General features: G+C 39.8%; 1 protein-coding gene across 2 annotated transcripts in view; it reads left to right on the forward strand.

Annotated features, from left to right (window-relative positions):
- The first annotated feature begins 614 nt into the window (after positions 1-614).
- Positions 615-27,572, forward strand: part of prkdc (protein kinase, DNA-activated, catalytic subunit) — a 40,713-nt gene continuing 13,755 nt past the window's right edge. Inside the window, exons 1-58 of one of the 2 annotated variants that reach the window (XM_060874069.1) lie at positions 615-829; positions 2,020-2,096; positions 2,178-2,282; positions 2,446-2,520; positions 2,652-2,760; positions 5,297-5,409; positions 5,509-5,608; positions 5,727-5,782; positions 5,866-5,896; positions 6,652-6,809; positions 6,896-7,042; positions 7,164-7,328; positions 7,499-7,667; positions 8,027-8,076; positions 8,445-8,588; positions 9,301-9,450; positions 9,588-9,700; positions 9,828-9,987; positions 10,154-10,234; positions 10,902-11,021; positions 11,134-11,293; positions 11,450-11,556; positions 12,160-12,250; positions 12,390-12,553; positions 13,412-13,564; positions 13,910-14,017; positions 14,796-15,022; positions 15,376-15,470; positions 15,554-15,653; positions 15,754-15,887; positions 16,033-16,263; positions 16,828-17,057; positions 17,155-17,363; positions 17,484-17,616; positions 17,705-17,867; positions 17,962-18,161; positions 18,507-18,695; positions 18,846-18,950; positions 19,211-19,378; positions 20,154-20,281; positions 20,379-20,586; positions 20,674-20,852; positions 21,122-21,290; positions 21,531-21,596; positions 21,693-21,756; positions 22,595-22,743; positions 22,830-22,967; positions 23,076-23,195; positions 23,309-23,452; positions 23,881-24,032; positions 24,471-24,602; positions 25,095-25,206; positions 25,336-25,463; positions 25,564-25,713; positions 26,263-26,436; positions 26,571-26,669; positions 26,819-27,029; positions 27,116-27,308. In XM_060874069.1, the coding sequence (XP_060730052.1) occupies positions 664-829; positions 2,020-2,096; positions 2,178-2,282; positions 2,446-2,520; positions 2,652-2,760; positions 5,297-5,409; positions 5,509-5,608; positions 5,727-5,782; positions 5,866-5,896; positions 6,652-6,809; positions 6,896-7,042; positions 7,164-7,328; positions 7,499-7,667; positions 8,027-8,076; positions 8,445-8,588; positions 9,301-9,450; positions 9,588-9,700; positions 9,828-9,987; positions 10,154-10,234; positions 10,902-11,021; positions 11,134-11,293; positions 11,450-11,556; positions 12,160-12,250; positions 12,390-12,553; positions 13,412-13,564; positions 13,910-14,017; positions 14,796-15,022; positions 15,376-15,470; positions 15,554-15,653; positions 15,754-15,887; positions 16,033-16,263; positions 16,828-17,057; positions 17,155-17,363; positions 17,484-17,616; positions 17,705-17,867; positions 17,962-18,161; positions 18,507-18,695; positions 18,846-18,950; positions 19,211-19,378; positions 20,154-20,281; positions 20,379-20,586; positions 20,674-20,852; positions 21,122-21,290; positions 21,531-21,596; positions 21,693-21,756; positions 22,595-22,743; positions 22,830-22,967; positions 23,076-23,195; positions 23,309-23,452; positions 23,881-24,032; positions 24,471-24,602; positions 25,095-25,206; positions 25,336-25,463; positions 25,564-25,713; positions 26,263-26,436; positions 26,571-26,669; positions 26,819-27,029; positions 27,116-27,308 (7,972 nt within the window). In that variant the 5' untranslated portion in view covers positions 615-663. The remainder of the gene's footprint in view (positions 830-2,019; positions 2,097-2,177; positions 2,283-2,445; positions 2,521-2,651; positions 2,761-5,296; positions 5,410-5,508; positions 5,609-5,726; positions 5,783-5,865; positions 5,897-6,651; positions 6,810-6,895; positions 7,043-7,163; positions 7,329-7,498; positions 7,668-8,026; positions 8,077-8,444; positions 8,589-9,300; positions 9,451-9,587; positions 9,701-9,827; positions 9,988-10,153; positions 10,235-10,901; positions 11,022-11,133; positions 11,294-11,449; positions 11,557-12,159; positions 12,251-12,389; positions 12,554-13,411; positions 13,565-13,909; positions 14,018-14,795; positions 15,023-15,375; positions 15,471-15,553; positions 15,654-15,753; positions 15,888-16,032; positions 16,264-16,827; positions 17,058-17,154; positions 17,364-17,483; positions 17,617-17,704; positions 17,868-17,961; positions 18,162-18,506; positions 18,696-18,845; positions 18,951-19,210; positions 19,379-20,153; positions 20,282-20,378; positions 20,587-20,673; positions 20,853-21,121; positions 21,291-21,530; positions 21,597-21,692; positions 21,757-22,594; positions 22,744-22,829; positions 22,968-23,075; positions 23,196-23,308; positions 23,453-23,880; positions 24,033-24,470; positions 24,603-25,094; positions 25,207-25,335; positions 25,464-25,563; positions 25,714-26,262; positions 26,437-26,570; positions 26,670-26,818; positions 27,030-27,115; positions 27,309-27,572) is intronic. The other variant, XM_060874070.1, reaches the window with a different exon arrangement.

Raw genomic sequence — 27,572 nt, forward strand, 5'->3', positions numbered from 1 at the left:
AAGCTTAAGGTTTAAGGTTCTTGCTCAAGACTGCTACCATGGCATTTTAGCACAGCTGAGATTTATACCAAGAACTTCTAATCTGTATCACAAAATCAAATTCTAGTCGATTTCTGTCTCTGGAACTGATTGTGTATAGTGCATGAGTTATTGTGCCCTGTGATGGATGGGTCGGTACCTCGTCCAGCGTGTCCTCAACCATGTTCCCATGGGATATGTTCCAAGCTCTTAACAACCCTTTGTAGGATACATGGTAAAGAAATTGGAAGGATGGATCAATCTGAAACCAGCACTGTTTCATTACAGTTTCATTGATGTTCACAAACTAATCCAGGTATTCACTCATAATGTTTTTTTGCCATGATTAAACCTGAAGAACATCAATAGGGGATCATTTCAGAAGCATTTTAGACCTGATCTCCTCATACCTTAAATCTCATGAAAAAATGCATTCAGTTTTTCTTATTTAGCATAATTACATCATCTTATTTAAATATTTTTGAACATTCGCGCTCGTGCCAGACTCTGGCCAATCGTAGCGCTTCTAATTCACCTGTAGGCGTGTCTTTGTACACACCAGGAAGGGGTTGAAGTGTTGATCACGTGGTATTGTATTGCCTTCTTGCCTCCGCGCGCGCTTCACTGAAGCTTTGGTAATGAAACATGTCCTCCTCTGAGAGCTCGGCAGTCGGTGGAGTTCAGGGCTCTTTGCTCAAACTTCACACCTTTATCGGAGACACAGAAACGCGAAACGTTGCTGTTATATGCCATGATATTATTGGAGACCTGGGACAGGAGTGTATGGTAACCAAGAGCGAGAATGTGTTGGGTGAGATGCTATAAAAACTTAGCTCTTTGCTGTCTGTTAGCTAACTCACAATAACCCCTGGAGTTTGTTTATTATAGTAGTAAATATAAGTAACTGTGTGTATTCAATATAGAAGTTATCTTATAGATAGCTCTAGTCAAGAGTCAAGAAGCTTTTTATTGTCATTACAACCATATATAGCTGTTACAGTACACAGTGAAAAGAGACAACGTTTCTCCAGGATCATGGAGCTACATAGAACAAAGACAAAGCTATAAGGACTTAGTAAGTTAGTCCTAGATACATAAAGTGCATCTGTGCAAACAGTGCAGGACAAAAGACAAACAAGAAAGTGCAGGACAGACAAGACAGGACACTGCAAGACAGGACAGTGCAAGACGAGACAGTGCAGGACGAGACAGTGCAGGACGAGACAGTGCAGGACGAGACAGTGCAGGACGAGACAGTGCAGGACGAGACAGTGCAGGACGAGACGGACGAGACAGTGCAGGACGAGACGGACGAGACAGTGCAGGACGAGACGGACGAGACAGTGCAGGACGAGACGGACGAGACAGTGCAGGACGAGACGGACGAGACAGTGCAGGACGAGACGGACGAGACAGTGCAGGACGAGACGGACGAGACAGTGCAGGACGAGACAGACGAGACCGTGCAGGACGAGACAGTGCAGGACAATTTGACAGTGCAAACTAAAAAATACAAACGTCACACAAAAGACAAAAAGACATTACACAAAAGACAATACACAAAAACAGCACTGACCAGTGTAAATACTGTATGTTCAACAATATTGTGTGCAGAAATACTGGAATAAACACATTAGTATTATAGCAGCAGTTACATGAGGTATTGTAAAGTATTGTGCAAAACAGCAATCAACTGAAATGTGAGACAGCATGTGCAAAGAGAGCAAACAGCATGTAAACGTATGTCATTTGATGGTTATATATTGTAAGAGTGTGTATTTGATGTAGGTCCGTGCAGTCCATGCAGTTGATGTGTGTGTTGTGCTCAGTACAGTTCAGTTCAGTTGTTAACTCGTGGTGTGACATAAAAAACAAATAGGTCATGAATGCTTTGTTTGCAGCTATAGACTGTTATAAGAATACCACCTGTTTTGCTATGTGAATGTAGCCAGATCCAGTATACTCTACAGTCACCAAACTCACTCAAACTTATCAAAACAGCTTTCCAGACTTCCTTGTTGTTTGCAAAAGAAGAAGGACTACTTGCCTTTCTCCGAAAGTCCCTGTCCAGTGACATGGTGAGACTTTTACAAGCTGATCATACTTCTTGCTTTATTAGTATCTGTATCTGTTTGTTTAATACTGTGTATGATCTCTAGCTCCAGGATGCCAGGGTGGATATCCTCAATCTGTTGGCGTTATTCCTACAGAAGATGGCTGACCATGTTAAAGGATGGGAGAAGAACTATGCCCTTGAGCTCAAGGTTACTCACATTCAGTTTCAGTTCTCTCTTTTTCACTACATATAATAAGTAATATTGATATTCCGATATTGATCCTACAGTGACATGCTTTTTGTAACCAACACTTGAAAGGCAAAATTATCTCAGTTAAATATGAGGTGAATTTATTTTTATTCATGAACAGGACACTTGTCTTGTTGTTTACACGAAAGACAAATCAGCAAGATGTAGGGGACCTGCTTTAGAGCTGCTTATCAAGGTAAGGACCCTTTATCGATATTAAGCAAGAATTTTTAGATATTTATGCTTTTGATTCGGTTTTGATCTACCTTTAAATTATATGTTGATGAAAATAACACTTAGATTTGTGGATTTTGCAAATCTCATCAGGTACTCTATTTAACCAAGGACTCGAGTGTTGCTCAGGACTTCAAACTAGGAGACTTGTTCAACAAATTATATGGGGAGCTTTGCCAGAAAAACAAAATACCTGACACAGGCAAGTTGAGCTATCAAATTCTCTTTACCTGGAAAGAATCACTTGTTCCATTTAGAAGTATTGTAGCACTGAGATTAAGTAAAGTAAAGTATTTTGCATAGAGATGAGCAGGATACTCGGCTGAAACGAGTATCCGGTACGGATAAAGCACTTCTGCCGAGTACGAGTATTATACGAGTAATACGAGTCAATATCTGTGCTCGGATTTGAATGAAAATCATCATTGGGTAGCTGATTGTGTCAGCGTTCTGTGATAGGCTAGTCACAGCGCCCCTCCCCTACAGTGATAGGCTAGTCACAGCGCCCCTCCTCTACACACATACAGATGTATTGTGTTGCTGTGTCTCGCTCTGCTCACTCACAGTCACACACAGAACACCTCTCTGTCTCTCCCTCAGTCACTTGGGTTCGCGGGTCTTTTCCGTTAACGTTTAGGGTTTCTTCAGCTTTTTACTTCGGGTTGTAACGTTAATAATACCTACTTACTAACCAGTAGAGTTCTGGTAAACGTGGGTTCGTTCAGACGTGGTGCTTGCTTGGTAGAATGCGACTCACATTGCGTCTCTGCCTGTTGGAGATTTTTTTTCTTTTTTAAACCTTCAGCTGTCGCTAATCAGTAACCAGACACTGAGTGTCTGACACGTTTTTGCTATATTTCATAAAAACATAAAGGTAGTAAGCTAGTGTTATAAATATTACAAATTAATTATAACCGGTTAAAGCACCGCCCATTTCAAGACACCCACCCATTCCGAGTACAGATGCAGATACAGATAATTCATATGGTTAACAGATACGGATACAGATACAGATAACGCTGTACTCGCTCATCCCTAATTTTGCAATCAAATAAGTGAAAAAAAATCGCTTTAACTCCCAGAATTTTGTGTATCTCTCAGGCTCATAAATCAAATAGTAGTGGTGGTGATGTTGATTCATCTCAGTGACTCGAATCTTGTGATTCAGTTCACCAAACAAAGATTTGCACAGTGACCCTTTCCACAAGTGACATCATAGTATGTCAATTGGGACAAAGTTATTGTTTCTTTCAGGTGAATTTATTTTCAATGAGAATACAAATGTTTACATATGTGTTTACATGTGATGTGATGTGAAAATTACGGATCAGCAGATGGTTGGTACCTACGCAGCGCCTTTGCGACTCTCCATAGGAAATGAATGACTTCCGTCTTATCGACCGTCGTTTGTCGTGTGCAGTGGAATGGCGGCTTTAACAAAGTGAGACGCGGGAAGCTGAGGCCGGGGAAACAGAGCACACGTGGTTGTTGGGGATCTTTGTTTCGGCGGCGGCGGCTCGGATGCTTGTATCTCAAAAATTTGCTCGTATATTAAGACAAAAATTTGGTCGAATCACAGCTCGTATGTCAAAAAATTCGTATGTCAATGCACTCGTATCTCGAGGCATCACTGTATGTCTATTTAGAGCAGTCGTGGCCTAATGGTTAGAGGGTCTGACTCGTAACCCGAAGGTTGTGGGTTCGAGTCTCGGGCCGGCCATGACTGAGGTGCCCTTGAGCAAGGCACCGAATCCCCCCCAACTGCTCCCCGGGCGCCGCAGCATAAATGGCTGCCCACTGCTCCAGTGTGTTCACTGCTGTGTGTGCACTTTGGATGGGTTAAATGCAGAGAACGAATTCTGAGTATGGGTCACCATACTTAGCTGTATGTCACGTCACTTCACTAACACTAGCCATAAAATAAATAGCCATCAGTCATTGCTGCACCATGTTGTCTAGTGGCTTATGCTACACAAACCACAAGTCATGTAGCTTTGTGCTACACACTTTTTTAAATACACTGTCTACCTTCTTTCCCTTCAAGTTGAAAGGGTGGTGAAGTGATCTAACAACAAACAAGTATAAGCGGGCCTGACATGAATCCGTTCACTTAGTTCATTCGCTCATGAATTGAAAGCACAAGTTCGCTCAGAATCATTAAGTCTGCCGCTCTCAATCTTTGGTCGGGACTTAACTGTATGAGCATCGATTAATTCCCAAATGAAATGAAACTATCAGATTGAAAATACAATCAAACCAATCCATTTTAATAATTTGTGAATCTGTTTGACTTTTAACACACATGTAGTTTGGTTTGTAAGTGCCCCAGTTGAAATAAACCCATATGGAAGACATGATTTAAATGATGGCAGTAGTCTCATTAAGGACTTTTTTCTGTGATGTTAAGAAATGATGACATGACTGAATGGACATTCGAAGTTTCTACACAAACGCTCTCTCTCCAGAATTATTTTGGAATGCTAGTTGCACCACCCGCTGATAAATGTTATTACTATCGCCACCAGCAGTATGAACACCGACTGGTGACTTGTGTGTGAACATAACATCACTGACACTGACTTTGTCATCTGTTGTTTCACTACTTAACTGTCGTCTTCTTAACTAATAAGACAGATAGTAACAGATAATAGATAGATATTAAGATTACCATGGCAACAAATTTTCAGGTTCATCCAACTTGCTAACATTAACTCTGTGCTAATCTTTTCTCCTTAAAGTGCTGGGGAATATTTATGAACTTCTTGGAGTACTTGGTGAAGTGCAGCCTAGCGAGATGGTCAACAATTCAGACAAGCTCTATAAGGCCTATCTCAGAGAACTGAAAGGACAGGTAAATAAGCAGCTTCCTCTACAAATTAAATCATAACAGACTAACTCACTAAACATGTATAGATTGCTAAGATTTCTAAGAAGTGTTCATCTGTTTCAGATGACCTCTGCTACGAGGGAGCCGAAACTTCCTGTCGTTGCTGGTGTTCTGAGAGGGCTCACAGCACTGATGGTGAACTTCACCAAATCAATGGATGAAGGTCTCTGTGTGTGTCTCTGTGTGTGTCTGTGTGTGTGTCTGTGTGTTCTGTTGTAAGGATTTTGACACCAGCAGTTCTGATTGCTCTCATCTCATGTATACCATTTTGTATAAAACAGACCCTGTTACCTCAAAGGAAATCTTTGACTATGCACTAAAGGCAATCTGCCCACAGGTAAGTGAACCTGGTTTGCTTTTGAAACCTACTTCTAATTCCATGAACGGCTTTTACAGAATCTTTCTTCTTAACCTCTTTAGACTGAAATGAAGCGCTACGCAGTCCCATTCGGTAAGAGGTCGCCGTTTTTATTATGATCACAACAAAATGTCTGCATGAGATTACAGATTGTTTTTTTTTGTGTTATGATACAAGCATGTGACTGAATGAGATGCCTTTTATCCTGTACAAGAAATCCAGAAGGGGCTGTGGGAACATCACCAGTGACCAGACATGCTCTTTCTCCCGTGTAAATGAAAGTGGCACTAGTTAAGAGTGAGCTTCTGTGAGCTCGTGTATGTGGAAGAGGGCAGATTGCACTTTACTCTAAGTGTGTTACGGTGCTTTTTCTGGTCGCCTCATTTCCCTGCAAACTGTGCATGTTATTTCCTAAACTATTACATTTGCATTTTTTAATTTGATCAGCTATTATTATTATTATTATTATTATTATTATTATTTATACAATAAAAATGAGTCATAGACTTTATTCAGGCCCTTTAGAATTTCATGTAGTTTTTTGATTGTGCCCAAAAATGATTTTACTGCAGCTAAAAGTGAAATTTCAAGCCCAGGAGTCTTCATTTAAACTCCTATCAGAGAAACCACATGCAATTTCCTTGTCTGATAGCTGTAAGTTTTACACACGTGTCTTTGACCTCACAAAACATGCCTAGGACCAAATTAACTCCTCGGAAAATCGTGAATTCTGTTTGTTTTGGATTTTTTTTCTTCATTTGCAAAAGCACAAAATCACGTATATATGTATTTGCCTGTGTGTGTCTGTCCGTCTGTCTGTCTGTCTGTGTGTGTGCACCTTTTGGCAGCTGGACTGAAACTCTTTACGAAGCACGCAGGCCAGTTCAGCAGCTGCCTCATGGACCACTATAGGACTGTTTTTGATGTGATGTCCAAACTTTGCGGACACATAAATCCCGAAATGAAGAAAACCAGCTATGCTGCTCTGGAGTCTTTCCTTAAACAGGTTGATATCTAGATGTTTAGAAGCTTGTACTTCCCTTTATGCAGTTAAAATGTATGATTTCTGTTATGGTTTTGATCATCCTGTAGGTTGCCATCCTGGTATCTGAAGATGTTGAGCAGCATCAGGGCAAGCTGAAGTTCTTTATGCAGAAGTTTTGCTCTATTATCAGGACAATGGACTCCTCTAACAGAGAACTCTCCATTGCTATAAGAGGATATGGACTTTTTGCGGCAGTGAGTCTTATTTGAGTAATAATTTGAATGCCGTGATCTCAACTTACTTAGAGTTAATATTTAAGACGTATAACATAATCTTGATCAGTCTGTTCTACTGTTGTCCTTTGTGCGGGCGTAGCCGTGTAAAGTGGTGTGCCCTCAGGACGTAGATTTGATGTACGTTGAGCTTATCCAGCGCTGTAAGCAGATGTACTTGATCGAGTCGGACCGTGATGACGATAACGTTTACCAGATGCCTAGTTTCCTGGACTCTATCGCTAGTGTTCTGATCCACCTGGACAAAGTAAGTGACACCATGGATCCTTGGATTTCATTGGTTAGTGGTAGATACTGAAGGTAACGGTGTAATTAAAATGATTTGGGGTTGATTTGAATAGTTTCATTGACAAATAAATTTGATTACTTTTTGAATTTGTTTTAGTTGAATTGAATTTTGTTAAATTTCATTTCCAGATTCCTGAAGTGTACACTTCGGTGCTCGAGCGCCTCTTGGTGGTACAGATAGACACCTTCCCTCTGTACAGTCAGAAAATGCAGTACACCACATGTCGCTCGATCATCAAAGTTCTCGTTGCGATGGCAGCCAGGGACCCTGTCCTTTGGAGTTTCACCAGCTCTGTAGGTAAGCATCATCTTCTAAAGGCTGTCATGGAAAGCTACTCTCACACATACAGGGATTTTATCGCTGCCAGTCACCACCTCGCATTTCTAATACTGGTTGTAACAACGTAATCGGTGTGTAGTTGATGACAGATAAGAAAATGACTCATTCTGGAGGCAGAGGGTTTGTATAAAACATTCACCAGCATAAATATGCATCATGGCATACAATAAAGAAGAAACAGATTGTGCTCTTTGCCTTGTATCACGTCCACAGGTCACATCGTGTTTGCATTAAGTTAAGCTTTTCTCAACTTGTCATGTCTTGGGACATTTTATCTGCTGACCACATGTATATTTCTCTCTCATCGTATTTCCCAGTTCATCAAGGCTTAATACGCGTGTGCTCGAAACCAGTTCTTCAAGTAGAGGTACTCTTATTTTAGTGTTTATTATCTAGTCTTTTATTATATTATACGCTGTTATAATTCTTAACTGGAACATTATTTAGTGAATTAATTAATGAACACTTTATTTATTTATTTATTTATTTATAATTTGTTTTTAGCAAAATGTAATTTGAAAAGAAATCCTTTAAACATAACACCCTCTGCACGAACACACAGGCACAGAGCCGTCACTCTCACTCATGATGAACTCGTGATGATCTGGTGCTCTGCATGTAATTGCACTTACATTGAAATGATCTTTGTGGCTTATCTTTTACTGGTACATCGTAGTCATGGAGAACAATTTCAATCTATTCTTTTGAGACACCCTGTATTTTCATTTTGCAAAGGATGAAGGTGCTGCTCAGAATACTGTCAGCAATGGAGATGAAGCTGCTGAGCCAGCACTGGTGCGCACGGGCAAGTGGAAGATTCCATCGTCTAAGGACTATCTGGACCTTTTCAAGGGGCTTCTGGACTGTGAAAATATGAAGGTGTGAACCTTTTGTAATCACCCATCAGATTTGCATTTTTCCCTCTTTCTCACCTGAATACTGTAAACCTATGAACTGCTGCTACTGTAAACCTATGAACTTTTATTCACATTGTGTTAACTCATGTACTGTAACATTGTTTTCCTTTACTCTTGTACAGTACACCTCTAAACTGTAATGCAATCCCTCCAGGATTTCATGATTTTGTGATTGCAGAAATGAGACAAAATCAAGCATTTTCTCCAGAGACACATTGTTATATAATCATAACAGGCATTCAGCCAAATATCTCTTTGATTCGTGTGTGTGTCAAACATGAGTACAGCTATCATAGAACGTAATTACACATGTGTCTTCTCTGGTAGAAGATTCCTGTGCTTGCAATTTCAGTAGGAAAAAAAAAACACAAAAAATCTCTGCAGGTTGCCTTGCATTTTGTTGTAGAATTGAGCAGATTTGGTCTCAGCAATCGTAACATAATCACTCTGTTTAATCTTTCTTTCACATGCTGTCTCAAAGTTTTTCCTTTGTCCTTGCCCTTTAGGGATGTAAATTTTGCTTTGTGTCTGGGTTTATATTTTAGTTTCTCTCCTACAGGTAATACAGCAGTTTACTTGCTGTAATTACACCTGCTGCTAAAATGGCACTAATGAGTTTTGTTTTTGCGTACAAACCTGTGTACATTTTACCCGTGTTTCTTTTTTCCTTCTAGGACACTGGATTTCTTGACAGTGCTGCATTAACCAGGAGCTACAGCCTGAAAGCTCTGAACATGCTACTGTATGATGCACTGGTGCAGTCCATTATGAAGATTGTGGAAAAGCTTGATCTCTCTTTGCAGAAAGTGAACACAGACGATGAGGTAGATTCGAAATGAAAATGCCTCCACACCCTAAGGGATCTTCTTATGTTTGAAAATAATAAAACCCATCTTCTTTATATACATGACTAAAGCAACCTTAAGGTACTTATTGCATGACTTATTTCCACTTATCGCAGGGACAAAGTGATGTAGGCTCTGGAGTTATGCCCTCTTCTGATCCCACAAGCAACCTGATACCCAACCGGCCCAAAGATTTCACCGCCTTTGTAAATTTGGTGGACTTTTGCAGGTGCTTTTTATTTTCAGCTAGTGTTGAGATCATGTGTGTTATTTTAAGGAGGCTTAATATAGCGTTCACCCTAAAACCCCTTTTTTATTAACGTGCTTTATTTGTGATTTGTCTGTTATACTTCTAGTGCATTACTTCCATCAAAAAACCCTGAATATTTTGCTCAGTGGGTTTACCCTCTGTGCCACGAGCTCATCCTTCAGTCTATACGCTTCCCTCTGGTCAGCGGCTTCTACAAACTGCTTTCTCTCTGTATGGTCATTGCCAAGAATATCAAATACTTTCAGGTGAATCCTGCAGTTTCTCTTGTAGTGCAAAAACATTCTTGCATAATAGTTTTAGGCCTGCCATCTTATTAAAGCCGTTCTAGATTACATCATGATTACTCAGTATTCTTACCTAAAACCTTAGCAGATTATTTTCACATCTTTATACGTTCCTTTTTTTTTCCAGGGTCAAGGCCCCAAAAGCAACAGTGATGGCTCTCAGGCTAGAAGTGCCTGTTTTGCACTTGTCTCAAAGTTTGGCAAGGAGGTGTGTTTTTTTTTTTTCCCTTCCTCCTCTTTATTCTTTGCTTCCAACTTAATGTATTTCCTGAAATCTCACTTAATCTATCAATTGACAGTAGCTGGAGTAGAGTAGTGAGTAGAAACTACTTTTGGTATTAAACACCAAGGGAAAATTTGGCGTCACCATACAAGAGCAACTGGGAGGGCTAACAGCGCACAATAAACTCATATAAGAAAGGAAGGCCGATGATGTGCATATAATTAACTCTGAATTATGTTTACAGACTGGTTTACAGGTTCAAAAAATGTACATAAAACGTGGGATGAGCAGTTGTGGTTGTGTGTGTATAAACAATTGTCATTAACATGGGGCTGTTGGGTAAAATAGCACTATTTTGCAGTTAGTAAGTTTTTCAGAATATCTATCTTCTCATTTTTTTTAAACAAGAAATTTGTTGAATTTGGTCAACTTAAGAAAAGCCAATTTTTAAATAAATGCGAGTCTGTTAATGACAAATTGACTTTAAATGAATTTAGTATGTTGATTTGAAAGCCTTTGGATATTAAGTTATTGAAAATTGGCACTAAGCAATATTTTTCTTTCCTACCCCTTCACTCATTCCTTTTTTTTTTTCTTGGTCTAAAACGTGAGGATGGAGTTGTTATGTTTAATAAACCGGCTTTCCCCACAGGTGTGTATGCGTATTAAACAGTATAAAGATGAGCTTCTGGCTGCATGTCTGACTTTTGTGCTGTCACTGCATCCTGACATGGTGGCTTTGGACATCAAAGCGTACATCCCTGCACTCCAGGTTAGAACAAAATAATTCTTGGATTTCTACATTTCTACATTTAAGTAAGATAAATAATCCCAAATGAACCACTTGGAAAAGAATAGTGTGTGTGTGTTTGCATGTGTGTTAGGCTGCTCTGCGGCTGGGACTAAGCCACGCTCCTTTGGCCACCGCAGCACTGAACGCTCTGGAATCATGGTCCTCCTGCATCTCTTCCTCCATCATTCAGCCCTACTATGTGGACATACTACCCCATCTGGATGGCTACCTAAAAACAGGCACCAGCAATGGTGAGAACATTTTCACTTATTCGTCATGTGTAGGTTCTAATTCCAGCACAAACACAACCTATACCATGCCTTCCTATTACTTTAGTTTCATTAAGTTTCATTCTCTGTGTTCATTTCAATAGATCAAAATCTTTCTTGAAATCTTTCCCATATCAGATAAGGATGAAAGCAGTATGAACGTTAGGTTTGTGTCTTCGGGCACTGCGAAAGGATACGGCAGAGTTATGATGAGGCTCCTGCAGAAGTCCAAACACCTGCCCGTGGTAATCTACCAAATCACAGACAATTTCAGACGGCACATTAAGTTTCAGTTTTAGTCAAATTGACATTAATAAAAGCATATATATGTAAAAGTGACGTAAATACTATGTGATATGTAGTGAATGTAGAAGATTAGCATTTAAATACTGGAATCCTAGGAACGATAGGTACATTTAAATACAGGTAAATACATTTTAATAAGAATAACTTAGTACTGTCTCCATATTTAATACTTTTTATTCACTAGTTGGTTCACTATAGATACATACTTATTATGGTGCAGTGGTGGCACAAGTAGTTAAGGCTCTGGGTTGCTGATTGAAGGATCGTGGTATCAATCTGTTGGGCCCTTGAGCAAGGCCCTTAGCGCCCTGGGAGCAGGGAGCGTTGTATCATAGCTGCTCTTCAGTTGGGATATGAGAAGAAAAGAATTCTACTGTGTCCCAATTTATTCATTCATTCCATGCCTCCAATTCATACTTACTGTCTGTGTAATAATGTGGTGTAGGACATACAATATATTATTGTGTTTTAAGTATATGTTTGAGCAAAATGGACGTTTGTGGCCAGAATGCTGATCTGCTGGTTAATTTGTGGTCTCGCAGGGAGACGAGTCTCCCATCGCTGCAGTACGACGGCGAGTGGTGCAACTTTTAGGCCATCTCGGAGGACAACTGAACAGAAGTTTGGTTACAGGTGAGCTGTTTTCCGGAATTAAAAAGGTGCCTAAGGTTCAGGAACTTTATAAACTTTTGGATGGTATTTTTATCATGAAAAATTTTTTGAAGATTGCTTGTTTTAGGATTATTAACATTGCATGTTGTCATTTTTCCAGCCATTTCTGCAGAGGACATGATGAGACGGTTTGTAGCATGGGACAGTGAGAAAAGGCTAAGCTTCGCCGTGCCATTCAAGGATATTAAGCCTGTCATCTACCTGGATCCCTTCCTGCCGAGAATCACAGAGCTTGCTCTCTCCTCTAGTGACAGGCAAACTAAAGTATGTCTGTATCATCATTTCTTCAACTTAACTTCAGAAATACCGTTCACATTCTTGCTCAATTTTAACATTACATTCGTATTTATACAATTAATGGTGCTTGCAAAGCAACATTATTACTATCCTGCATACTCTTCCGGACAAAACTTCGGCGCATAACTTGTCCTGCAGCTTTTGTCCTAGACCCATGAATGAGGTGTCAAATTGACCGGCTCATTGAGGAGAGGTGTGCTATGACTTTTCTAAGTGATCCGAGTACCGGTACTTCCGGTACCGGGTCTCAAAATGGCCTTTTTTCACATAGACCCCCATTATAAACTTTGGAGGTTTATAACTCGGCAAGCTTTCGAACTATCTACACCAAACTCGGCCAGCTCCTTTAGGGTGATACTCTGAACAAACTTTTAAATTGGTGTACCGATTGGCCTTCCGGTTGTGCCGCAGCCCCGCCCCCAAAATATGCAAAATCAAAAAACTTTTTACAACATGAACATGTGACATATCAAACACTCAGAAAAATGAGGGGAACTTCCTCACGTGAAATTTGATGAAGTCATGTGACGTCATTTGATTTCCTGTGAGAATAATAAATTTGCACAACATGGACATGTGACATATCAAAACACTCAGCACGATGAGGGGTACTTGCCACGTGCAAACACCATTCACATTTTCTTCAGGAAATGTATGTTCTAGTTATACATATAATTGTACGGGCATATAATATTATGCAAGGGTATTCAGCTAAATTATAATTCCACTGAATTATGGCCAGGTTTTCTAAAAATGGTATAATTTTACTGTTTTATATGGAATCATTAAGACTGATGGTGGTCAACCTTTCCTCTGTGGGTCTAGGTGGCAGCATGTGAGCTGCTTCACAGCCTGGTTGTATATATGGTGGGGAGAGGAGCTCAGATGGCAGAGGGAGAGAAGTCATCTCCACCAATGTACAATCTGCACAAACGGGTCTTCCCAGTGCTGCTACGCCTGGCCTGCGATGTAGATCAGGTCTGTATGATGAGCACTTGGTGAAAAATGGTTAGCACTTTTACCTTACACATGTGGTTGGGGGTTTAATGATCTCCTGTGCTTCATTCTAGCCATACTTTGGAGGTTTTCCTTCCCAGGCTAAAGACATGTTTTGTAGGCTGAGTGGTATCTCTGAATTGCCCATGTATGAAATCATGCCCTGAATTGTGTTGATACCCCTTCCATGGTGTTTCCTGGGATAGACTCCAGGTAGCCAGTAACCCTGTGTAGGAGAAGCTGTACAAAAAGTGGTTAAATGGATGTGGAATGAATTCTGTCTCATGAGTTTAAGCATTCATGTTTGTATATGCTCACTTTTCTCAGGTGACAAGGCAGCTGTTTGAGCCCCTGGTGATGCAACTAATCCACTGGTTTACCAACAACAAAAAATTTGAGAGTCAGGACACAGTAGCAGTGCTGGAAGCCATTCTGGTAAATATCACTGAAGCTATTTTTTGATGTTTGTTTAAAGGTATGGAAAAGGATCATGAAACGATTCATTATTATTATTATAATTTTCTTAATATTTATTCATGAGCTTGATAATGTCACAGCTACATTTCTGGAACATTATTAGTCATGTTAATTTATAACAGTGCTGTTGAGTGCTCAGTTCTTATCGGACAGAAGCTGCTGATAATTTTTCTTTAATAGAAAATTAAACTGCCTGTAGTTCCCGCTGCAAGGTTTACATTAATGGGGACTTGGTGAACACCTATATAAAAGGATTCAATAACTTAAATCGTGGATATGATGAAGATTTATTTAGCAGTATTGCAAAGATTCACTAGTGCCAGCGCTTTGCAGCAATCGCAGCTAAAGCCGTAACATTTTTTTTGTGACCGGGATAATAATAGAGGCTGTTTAAAGGGTTGGACTATTCTGTACAGTATATACTGCTATGCTGTAAGTATACAGGAAAAACAGGAATTTATTTTTTGCCGGTCTTTCGCCAACTATAAATGAACAAAAAGGGTGTTGTCATAAATGAATATAAATGTAATAGTAAGTCGCTGTAGTAAGAGAGGAATAAAACAAATAGGTACAAGCTGTTATTGAAAATGTTGTTAATTATTTGAACCCAGAGTTCATAATACAATTTTTTTTTCTATGAGAACATTTATATATTTTGATCGATAGTAGTTATTTGGTTTATTTACTAAGAATATTTTATGCTGTAAACCTTGGCTGTGACTGTTTTGAAATCCAGGATGGCGTGGTGGATCCACTCGACAGCACCTTGAGGGACTTCAGTGGCCGCTGCATTCAGGAGTTTGTGAAGTGGTCGATCAAACAGACCTCCCCGGAGCAGCAGAAAAACAGCCCAGCCAACATTAAGTCCTTGTTCAAGCGCATCTATAGTCTTGCCCTGCATCCCAATGTCTTTAAGAGACTGGGTGCTGCACTGGCATTTAACAACATCTACAGACACTTCAGGTGTGCATATGCTTCAATAGTAGCTTGAGACCATTGTTTAGTGGTTTGATTTTTTTTTAATTGTGGAAGAAGCCACTTGTGCTAAGATGTTTCTATTTGCATAAAAAAAGTATTTTGAATAATAAATAGAAATTTTATCTGTGCATTAACCACAGTGCGTTTATCAGGGCCGGGTTTCCCAAGCAGGTCATAAGGGACCTAGTCCCGATTTTTGAACTCTCACAGCCCCCATTATTACCAGATGGCATATACAGAAAACACTGGTTTAGGGATTTTAGCATAATAGTGAATCTAAAGCATATCGCTTTGTGTGGAAGATTTTTGTATATTTTTGTATACTTTTTCTCTTTCAGAGAGGAAAACTCTCTTGTGCAGCAGTTTGTATTTGAGGTGCTAGTGGTGTTTATAGAGAGCTTGGCTTTAGCACACTCTGATGAAAAATCACTGGGTAAGAGACCGTTCCTTTTTTTACGTTTAGCATAATTGATTTGATTATGTGTCATGTTTGGTGCTTCGGTCTGATCATTACAGGAACTGTACAGCAATGCTGCAGTGCTTTGGACCATCTCAAAAGGATAATTAAACACAAGGCAGACTCGCTTAATCAGAACACCAAGAGACGCATACCTAGGTATGAGCTGTGTGCCTGCAGCTGATTTGTTTATGTTTAATGATTTGGTTAAATTGGAGTTTTAAGTGTTAAGCAGACAATGTTTATTTACGGTCCATAGGGGTTTCACTCCAGATCAGTCTCTGAGTCTCAGCAACATGGTCATGTGGCTGCTGACCCAATGCGGACGTCCGCAGACTGAATGTCGTCACAAGTGTCTTGAACTCTTCTTTGAGTTTGTCCCACTGCTGCCAGGTAGCTGAAAGTCTTGCACACTGATGAAGAGTAATTTTATACTTCAACAGGATTATATCTTTATTTGAGATTGAGTTATAAGGGATTTGTAAGGGAATTGTAAGAGATTTGAGACTCACTTTAATTTATTTCCCTTCATGCTCAGAAAGGACTACTGCTGCACAGTGGCTAGACAAGCAGGTTAAAAACGAAGGTCAGACATTTTTAATCAAACGTCTGGAAGGAGGAGGCTTGCAAGACCAACCCACTTTGAGAGAAGTGGAAGCCCCTTTCAGTGTCCGGGTCACCCTCCAGTGGATGGATCTTTTACTGGCTGTTCTTGACTGTTACAACACCTTCACCAGCCTCCGTCTCATGCAGCCTCAAAGAATTCTGGGTAGGTCCAGGTAGCCAAAAAGAATCACGTTATAGTAACGAGAAAAATGTTTAAGTCGTTGCAAAATGAACAAAAGTAATAGATTTGATTTCGTTAACAGCAGCTCTGACTGTAGTGATGCAAAGCAGATCACAATAGGTTCAATAGGACACAGTAGAATTCAATTCACAGGGGATTAAATGGCAGACAAATCATCATAAATTAAAAGTAATAAACATAAAATTGTAATTAATGACAGAAAAACATTTAACATTTATAAATGGAGTTTATAAATCAGAGTTGGCAAGATGAATCAGTTGGTAAGTTTTGGACATGGTAGAGTTCAGAATAGACATCTTATGCTCTTACAGGAAACTAATCAACTAATTCTTTTTTCAGGTTATTTAATACACCATTGTAAATAATACATATGTACATAGAATATTTATTCATGGACTAGTTTACACACCTATAGAAGTATTGAAAAAACTATTCCAGTAATTATGGAGCACGGTGTTAAACTCGTTCTTATATCTTCAGCTGCTTCACTATATATGCTTGTTTGTTTCTATTGCTTTTAACCAGACTCTCGTGAGGAGTCTCAATTCCTGCCAGCCCTCCGTTTCTTCCTCACCGAACTGGCGTTAGAAGACCTGAATTCTGCCAGGGCCTGTTTCAGGGTGGCTGACTCGACTTGGTCACACTTTAGCCCTCGTGAGCAAGAGCTGTACAACTACAGAAAATGCACCATCATAGTGCGCCTGCTGGAGTTCTCCACCATGGTGCTGCTCAAATGCCAGGAGGATGTCTGGAAGGTCTGATGTTTATTACAATGATGCATTTGATTGGTATAAAATGGGATGAAAAAAACAAAAACAACTTGTCATGCGTTGTCTGAAAATCTCATTCCAGCTACTGGAAAAGCACTTTTTCAATGCCACCTTCTTCATATTGGTCAGCATGACCGTATGTGAACCCTCTTCTATTGGCTTCAATATGGCCGATTTGGAGGTTATGACTCGGTTGCCCGAGGTGTGTGTACCGCTGTTGAAGGCTCTGGCTGCAACACCCTACAGGACTGATCTGGAGAATGCCATTAGGAAGAAGATAACTGCCCAGAGGTCTGATACTACTACTACTACGACTACTACTACTACTACTACTAACACCACTAATACCACTAATAATAATAATAACTTGATTTAGCCCAGTATAAGTTCTGCTTCATGTTGCCTGAACAGTGTGGAAGAGTTGTGTGCAGTAGATCTGTATGATCCAGACACTCGTGACAGTCATGCCAAGCTGGAGCTCTTACTCTCAGCCTCTAAACAGCTTCACCAGAGTGGGATTCTGAGCTCTGTCCTACAAAACCAGGTAGCCTGTTCCCCAAATTGATTTCAGTTCAGTTTATATTCACATTGTGCTGTTTATATTTTTACCCTTAGCATATGTTTTTGTCCAGGATCAGGCTGACCATAGCTCTTTAGGATCCAGACTTCTCATGGCAGTTTACAAAGGCATTGCACCTGGTGGGGACAGGAAGTCCCTCCCCTCCATGGATGTAGGTAGCAGGAAGCTAGCTAATGGTCTTGTGCAGCTGGCTTTCTCGCTGGGTGATCAGGCAAGTACAGTATGCATATATGGATGTTATACAGCAGAATATCCATGCAGATCACCTGCAACAACGAAATAACTTCTCATCTTCTATCACACAGACAGAGCAGTTGGTAGATCTGCTACTCAACTCAATCACACTGTCAGTACCTTTGACTGGCAGCTTGAATCCTCATTTCCTCAGCTTCTCCCATGGAGAATATTTCTACAGCCTTTTCCAAAACACCACCAATGCAGAGCTTTTGCTGCAGCTGGATCGTTCGGTGCCTCTGCTGCTTAATGCAGCCACACAGAGTCCCAACATGGTAAGATTTCCTGGAAGGATTATCAGAGAGAGTTCAGTGTTTGCCCTGCACCTGAGTGAAATCATATCTTGCTTGTTTCCTACTTCCATATAACCTGATTTCTATATCCTTAATGGATAAGATCACTGGAAATGTTTTCAGTCTAAATGCCTATTTGCATTAGGGTATTATCAGTACTAATTGACACCCTTGAAAGTTCTGCCCCTTCCTCATCTCATCTTAATAAAGTTTTGGCTATGGCTTTTGTGTCAGCTTGTTGTTCATTGCAACAGAGTGATTTCTTTTATTCTCTGCCTTTCAGTGTATGTTTGTATAAGACATTACACAGTGCCTGTTGTTTCCCAGGTTAGCGTCCTCCTCAATGGCATGTTGGATCACAGTTTCCGTGAGCGTTCTGTCAGAAAGACTCAAGGCTCACGATTAGCAGAGCAAGTACTGAAGCAGTGGGACTTGCTGAAACCCTGGTGGACAGGTCCCTCCTCTTCACCCGAAAGCAAAACCTCAACTCTTACACTGCTTTCCAAAGTTCTGCAGGTATCAGAAATGTGTCAGTGCAAATGATGCTGCATTTAGACACTTTAAAAATATTCAGGGAAAATAATTACATGCTTGCATAATTTCTGTAATTATGCTAATAGTTCTGTAAATTCTGGTTTGGATTTTTTTTTCTCTTATTGTCCACAGATCGACTCTTCAGTAAGCACGAATACTTGTCACCCAGCTTTTACTGCTGTTTTTGCTACCTTTACCACCCTCATCACAGATACAACTCTGCCCTTAAATCTGAAGGTAGTGATTTTCTTCTCCTTTTTTTTTTTTTAATGTAATTCCAAGCTGTGTAGTTCTGCATGTGTATGCAATGGTCATGTGTCTTAAAGTAAAGACTTGAAGTGACGTTACACTTAATAAAAAATATTTCTCGTCCATTATAGATAGTTTTTAATTCTACTGTGTTTGGTGGTTTTTCATGATTATTCTGAATGTATTTAAACTTTAAAATTTAAAATGACTTTTAAAAATTGATAAATGTCCTTTTTGGAACCCCACAGAGCCAGGCACTGATCATGCTGCCCTTTTTCACTACGTTACCCAGTGGTCCGTTGGAAGAACTGCAAAGGGGTCTGCAGACTTTAGTGGCTGCTCATTTCCCAATGCAGTCAGACGAATTCCCTCGTGGTTCTCTCCAGTGCAACAACTACATGGACTGCGTCCGTAAGGTGAAAGAATGTAAACGTTTGCCAGGAATGTGCCAGAAATTATTCTTCATTTATAGGCATATTAAAGAATTCATATTTTCTGTCATTCTCAAAAAAGGGCAGAACATTTTAATCAAAAAAAATATATATATTTATGCAAGTAAGTATGTGGATAAGTATATATGTAGTTAAGTAAGTAGGATATAAACACAGTATGTATATGTGTGTCTGTGATTATATGGGCACACCCCTTACGCTTTAATTACAGCATGCATTCTCTGTGGCATTGTTTTATGATTATAACGTCACAACATCTATTTTCGTACAGACATTACGAAATTACGATTACATTACGATTACATTAGTTCCTCATCAAGATCTTATATTGATGATGCAGGAGTCAGATCATTGCGTACAGTCTCCTCGAGCATGTCTCAAAGATTCTTAATAGGGATAATGTCTTGGTCCTTTGGTGTCCAATCCATGTGTGAAAATGATGTCTCATGCTTTCTGAACCACTTTTCCACATTTTGAGCCCAGTGTATTCCACCATGCTCCATGGAGTATGCTTGTGGTATCAAGGAATTAAAAAAATCTGTTGATGGAAAAATCCTGGTCATTTAGTGTATATATTCAGGCACTGACCTCAGGTCAGCTGACCTAATTTTTTTGGGCACAAAACTAATTTTTCAAACCTAGATCATAACTTTGCCCCAACAAGCTTGTACAGTAGATATCAGGAATGATTCCAGAAATTGGTATGTATTGACAACAGATGTTTTATTCCTGCTTTCAGTTTTTAGATGCCTTGGAGCTATCACAGAGTCCTCTCCTGTTGAAACTAATGAGTAAAGTACTTTGTCGTGACAAAAAACACATCATGGAAGACCTCTTTCAGACCTGCTTCCAGAGAATCGCACAACAGTAAGCAGAGAAACATTTCCGTGATTTTCCCATATGCTGCAATCTGTGGAGAACTCGCCCATATCTACAGTTCCTGACTCTAAATGTTCTCTAACAGGTCATCTTGTGAAGTGCAAGTTCTTCTTCTCTGCACCATTTATCAGATGTTCCAGGACAAAGATGTTCCTCTGAACTCCATGCTCCTGGGCTTGCTGGACAGAGTGCTGGTTCCACTGGCCACTCACTGTAGTGCTAAAGCTCTGTCTCAGTTTTTCATCACCAACGTGGCTAACATCATGACTTCTCTACAGGCACGCTTCACGAAAGTGAGTAATGCCTTTACAATTGTGAGCAAACATTGCAGAACAGAACAGTCCTTGTTTTTATTCTGCAATATCTTTTCTCTAATTCAGTCTGTTGAGTCTGCGTTTGAGAGTCAGATCATCATGAAGATTGGCTGCTGTAAGCTGTTGGAATTGCTTTACTCTCGTCTGCCTAAAGAGGAAGTTTACTCTAAAGATTCTGCCATCAACCAGGCCTTTTGCGGCCCTATCAAGACAGAGGGGAACGAGTTATCCAAGACCCTGCTCAAGTAAGTAAAGCAGTGTTTATAAATAACTAATGGCATTTTCACTCCTATTTTTTATTACATATATAATACGCTAATGTCGGATTAAAACAACAACCAAATAAAAACAATCAATATTGTTTCAGACACTAAATAAAAGAAAACGGAGCAGATTTTTTTGTGTTCACGTATTTTAAATTCTGTTAAATGAGAACTGGCAGTAAGAGTGAGAGGGATATTTGCACTACCATGCAGATGTTTGTAGCTGCTTTTATGTTGTCTTTGTGTTGCAGGTCATGTTTTGAGGGTTTCACTGAGAACATGGCAGGAGAGCAGCTTTTGCTGGAGTTGAGGAGGCAGTTTCATTGTGCTGCTTACAACTGTGCCATCGCTCTCATCAGCTGCTGCTTCAACGAGACCAAATTCTACCTGGGTTTCCTCTTCACTGAGAAACCTGAAAAGGTGTGCTCTGAGTTGACCGTTGTGTCAGAAATTGGACTACACAATACCTGATCTTGAGCTAGTTTTTTTTAAGATCTTAGAAGTCTTGAGTAGACGGTATAAAACTAAAGCATTGTTACGGTACTGTTTCGTATTTTGACTATATGAGTAACTCTACATTTGTGACATCTCTACATATGACAACTCTACGCTATTTGTTTGTCATAGTATACTCTTCTACTTTTTCTCCCCTACCCACAGAATCAGTTTATTTTTGACAACCTCATTGACACAAAGAGGACATACAATTTTCCCATAGAGATTGACGTAAGTAATTAATTTATAACTTAGCTTTTTGTTGTTTTTGTTTTGTCAGCTTTGGAGTGACTGTGATTGATGTTTTGACGTAATTTGTTTTGACAGTTTCCAATTGAAAGAAAGAGGAAATATGTAATGATCAGAAAGGAAGTGAGTGGAGAAAATGGAGGTGAGATGTTAAGTCAAGGCTTACTGCCTACATATTATTAACTGTTATTGCCTGCATTGACAGTTGCCCCTTATTCAACTACAGGGGTTGGACAAAATAATTTGAACACCTATTATTAGAGGGGTTAATATTATTTATATTGGCTACTGTGAAAAATTAAATGTTGTGATTATCATTTATTTATTTTTTGTTGCTATATAAATTCTAGGTTGCATAACAAGCTGTGCTCAGCAGTTAGTTTAAGACATTGTTGAAATGGGTGACGTGTCAGACTTTCAAAGGGGGCAGAAAGCAGTGTTTTTTGGTATTTGGTATTCTACTGGCCCCATCAATCGCCTACATGGTAGTTACTTTCAGCAAGTATTTGGAAATTCTAGGTGATCAGGTGCATCCTATAGTCCAGATATTGTTTCCAAACAATGACACTGTTTTCCAAGATGATAATGCACCCATACACACAACCAAAACTGTCCAGTCTTGGTTTGAAGAGCACCAGTATGAACTTCAACATCTGTAATGGCCAGCTCAATCACCTGACTTGAATGTCATCAGACCAGTGTGGGAAATTTTGGGAAGAAGAATGAAAAGCAGGTTCCAAGAAGGTTGGAAGCTGTATTACATGCAAATGGTGGTCCAACACCTTATAAATAAAGACATCTTACATATTTCATATCATATTGTTTTGTCCAACCCATGTAGTAACAGAAATAACAATCTGCAACAGTTTGTACGACAAACTCTTTTGCTTATTTGTTTTTTTTTTTGTTTGTGCTTAGTTTAATTGCACACCTTATATTCCCCCTTAAATGCTCCATTTTCATCTTTTTCTCTCTGCCAGATGGACCAGTATACCTGTCTTCCCAGTCCTACATGGCAGACAGTAGTCTCAGTGAGGAGATGAGTCAGTTTGACTTCTCTACAGGAGTCCAGAGCTTCTCCTACAACTCCCAGAATCCCTCAGGCCATAGCAAGACTAGTAGGGCAAGGGTGGGTTAAACCTAGAGAGTCCTTTTGTGTTTTATGTCACTGTATTGTGTATTCACACTTTTAAGGAGTTAATATTCTCTTATTAGAAGCATGTGGAGGTTCTGTCTCAGGATGACAGTGTTGAGTTGGAGATGGATGAGCTGAATCAGCATGAGTGCATGGTCACTATGACTGCTCTTTTCCGCCACATGCAGAGAAACAACATCACCCCAAAAATAGAGGAAGTATGTTGAGAATGTCCTATGTTTATTCCAGGACTCCTATTCATATACTGAACTTAAGCTCAATATCCAGGCATCAGATAGAAGAGAATTCTTTCCTTTTTCTTTTAGGGAGTAATACCAAGTGATCTTCCTCCCTGGATGAAATATCTGCATGGGAAGCTTGGTAATCCATCCACTTCCCTGAACGTTCGACTGTTCATCGCCAAGCTCATTATCAATACCGAGGAGGTGACTGCTCTTATTCTTTTCCATACACGGGACCGAATTTTTAGCAGAGATCGAGATGTGATTTTTATTTGTTAGTTCTTAGGTCACTGTCATGCTCGATTTCTTTTACACAGGTATTCCGTCCCTACGCTCGGCACTGGCTGGGTCCAATGTTACAGCTGGTCGTTTCTGGTAACAATGGTGGAGAGGGCATCCACTTTATGGTGGTGGATATAGTGGTCACTCTCCTCTCCTGGACTAGTGTTGCCACTCCAAAGGTATGAGAGTATAAACCTTCACTTAAGCCTTGGGATAATGTAAGAGCAGTTGCTAAACTCATCGGTGACCGTTTTAAAAATTCACAACAATACACACACTCGCTCCCTCTAACTGTTCATTCATGCAGTTATGCATGAATCGCAAACATAAACTACAGAAAAATCACATGGTAGCATCTCTGTTGCCATGTGATTGGCAGATTGGATAATCAAAAAAGTGACTTTGTTTACAGGTGTTTCTGTTAAAGTGGGCGTGTATATAAAAATGTATTTGTGCAGCCTTTATAGCGATTAGAGTTTATGTTAATTAAAACGCTGGTGCGTTCTTCTAGAACGACATAGGCTATACCTTTACATTACTTTTTAGGCTTTATGTGTCTGGCTTAATGTGGTGTCTGTTTACTGTTCCCATTTCTGTTGTTTTTCAGGGTAACACCAGAGATGAGGTCTTGGCCAATCGTCTAATGGAGTTTTTAATGAAAAACTGTTTCCACGCCAAAAGAGCAGTATTTCGGCACAATCTGGAGATTATTCGCACCATAGTAGAGTGCTGGAAAGACTGTCTGCACATACCATACAAGTATGGAATAACACTTACTAAATTCTATTTTTTTTGGCTGTAAATCTCAAATTGCACCTCTTGCAAGTGCTGAAGAAACTGGTTAGCAATGCAATAGTAAACTATAGTCAGGAATCAGGGAGTCAAGAAGGTCTGTGTCTCCATTGTAAAATCCTTCCAGTGCACTGAAACATTCCCTAAAAATCTCATTGTGCACCATAAAAAAAAAAAACGTTCATTCAGCTTTGTCTAGGACTTGTTACTCTTGTTGCTGCCTGAACTCCTGTACACAATATCCTGAATGACGACCTAGGGAGCTACCGAGCTCTCTATCTACATTGTTGTATTTGTTAATACCACTTCCCGCTTTGTATTCAGAATTTGGTTCCTATGCATCATTCCTTCACTGTCAAGATTGTTTTGTAATTATTTGTTTGTTTTTTCCTTCTTCTTTTGCAGTTTGATATTTGATTACTACTCTCGAAAGGACCCTAACAGCAAAGACAACTCTGTTGGGTTGCAGCTCTTAGGCATAGTGCTAGCCAATGATCTTCCCCCTTACGACCCTGCCTGTGGCATTGAACAAGACAGGTACCCGAAAGTCCTCAGCTAAAGGGTGACACTCAGTATAAATGTAAATAAAGACACATTTCCGTTGTAAAATTCAGCTCTTCGTAGTTGATTACTAATTTCATCACATTACTTGCAATCTCCTTTGGGTCGTAAAATAAGTGTATGCGAGGCACTAATCACCACCTCAAAGCAATCTGATACTCCAGTTAAGTTATTTGTTTTTATTTGGCTTTGGTGGGGTTTGCCTTTGAACATAAAGAAATTAGATGCCACTAGAATGGGATCAATCACGAACACACCCCTTAAACTTGGAGTATGATATTAACTCTTACTCCTGCTTGAACTTCTAGAACACTTATGACTTCGTTTTACTCCTGGGGTATTAACTAATATTTCTTTCTACTTCTTACAATGCACTCAAGTTCCACTCATTTCACTTGTGTTTCTTTCTCAAGCTACTGTAAGCTAAAGAGGTCCCAAAGTATTTTTTCAACCAATCCAATTTTGCAGGTACTTCCAGTGTCTGGCCAACAATCTGTCCTTTATCAGATATAAAGAAGTTTACTCTGCTGCAGCAGAGATCATCGGGTTAATCCTGAAGTACATGACTGACAAGGAAAGTGTATGTGTAAATTATTTTCACTATCTTCATCTTGCCCACTCAGACTGTCATTTTTGTTTTTCATGCAGTGATGAAGCATGAAAACATTTTACACACATTGTGTGTTTGTTTTTTTTTGTCTTCATGTAGCAAAATAAGGATCCACTTTTAAATGCAACTGTTACCAAACTGATGGAGTTGAAGAAGAAGGACCTGGATGACAAATTTATTATTTGCTTGTGCAAACTCTGTAAGCACTTCCCATTTATGATGGATCGGTAAGTTACCCAGGACATTCATCGCTTGTTTTTATTTGTGACCGGCTCAGTCCATTTTAGAATCTTGTGAAGATTGTGAAAATGTGTGTTTCTATGTTAGATTTGTGAGTGTTGTTTTCTACCTGCTGCCAAAACTACACGGCATGCTGAAAACGTACTGCCTAGAGTGTGTTCTGAGTCGTGCTGATGTCATCCCTGACATTTTCCTCCACCTCAAGACCAAGGGCTTCACTCAGACGATGGCCCACAGGTTTGTGCATGTTTCAGTGGCACTGTAATGAGGAACCAATGGCACGGAGGAGCAGCAAGTAATGTAGATCCCTCATCGCTACAGCATCGGGTGTTTATATAAATATAGATATGAATCTAGATATCTTTGATGCCCAGCCATCATGATTCTGCCCAGAATAAAACAGTTATCCTGTATTATAATATAGCAAATGAGCCTTTTACATAAGCTTTACAGTGATACACAATCAGAGCTCCAGATTACATAAGTTACATAATTACATGTTCATGGCACACACTCGACTTCGTATCGTGTTATCTTCTATAACATAAGGAAAAGAAACGAAATTGTTTTAGATAATCTATAATGTTGAACATAAACAACATAAATTAAACACATTGGGATGTGGTGTTAAAGGAAAATAATTAGCACTGTGGTGTTATTGGCCCTCTACTTCATGCTGTGGTGTATCAGACCACATTATCGTTGACAATTTTTCTATTACAGAATGCCCCATTGAGTTGCACGGCTTCCTTGAGTGGATTATTACTATATCCTTTGTTTTCTTAGAGATGAGGCGAGGCAGCGAGTGTGTCTGGACATCGTCCATAAGATCCTAGCAATTCTGAAGCCTGAGGAGATGAAGGAAATTTTGGGGGCAGTCAATGCCTTTGTCTCTCACCCCTCTCCTGCATGCAGAGAGAGAATGTATGACATCCTCATGTGGATTCAGGACAATTACAGGTACCATCATTTCCCTCTCGCTCCTCTTCTATGGCTTCACCAATATTCCACCAGAGCTTTTCTACTTGTGTTTGTATTGAGTGTTTATTTTTAATCTATGTCCTTTTTGGGATCTTGTAATTGTGCATTAACAGTGATACTGAGAGCAGAGAAGATAGCACATGTGTGGAGGTGTTAAATGAGGCCAAGGAAACACTTCTCCAAGGGTTGACCGATGAAAACCAGGGCCTACAGTGAGTCCTGCACACAGAAACTCTACCAAACTCTACAGAAACACATTGATGACTTTCGGATTAGTACTCATTCTATCATCAATCATACTGTTGTGAAATTATGGGCTGAATGCATTCTGACGATCCATAATGCATGTTGTGTTTCTAAGGCTGTACGTACGAAATTTCTGGAGTCACGAGAAGCGTTTATCTCCTGCTACGCTGGAGCGACTGCTGATGGTGCTGAACTCTCTCTACTCAGCCCGCATTGAGGAGCGCTTCCTTAGCCTGGCTACAGACTTGCTGCTGGAAATGACCAGTCAGAGTCCCGACTATACACGCAACATGTTTGAGTTCCCGCTCTCAGAGTGCAAATTTCAGGCAAGCCTTTGGGTGTATCTCATTAGCATTTTAGAAATACGCTGTCACTGTTTATTCAATTTTGTATTTTTTTGTGTAATCGCCAGGATTACACGATTGACTCTAACTGGCGTCTGAGGAGCACGGTGCTCACTCCTATGTTCATGGAGACCCAAGTGACACAGGCAGCTGGCACACAGCGGGCAGACAGTGCAGAAATGCAGCCAGCCAGTATGAAGGGCCAAATCCGAGCCACCCAAGCCTCTCTGGAATTTTCCCAGACTCAGGCACCTGGTGCAGGTGATTTTCTCATAGTTTTACCAATCTGTATAATTCGGGGTGTATTTTTATACATAATTGTAGTATTTGGGTTGTTATTGTTGTCATCACTTTAACCGTTTTTTTCCTGTTGTGTTGGTTAAACTGACTTCTGACCTGATGCAAACTTTATTGTTCCATATATGCAAAATAAATGCAACATGAATCTTTTTTTCTAATATTAAATCACAATTTTTTTAAAGCAAATTTCAGTCTGTCTCTAACAACTTACGAAGCTTTAGGCAT

This window comes from Tachysurus vachellii, chromosome 7, assembly GCF_030014155.1.
Source record: "Tachysurus vachellii isolate PV-2020 chromosome 7, HZAU_Pvac_v1, whole genome shotgun sequence".
Lineage (NCBI taxonomy): Eukaryota > Metazoa > Chordata > Actinopteri > Siluriformes > Bagridae > Tachysurus > Tachysurus vachellii.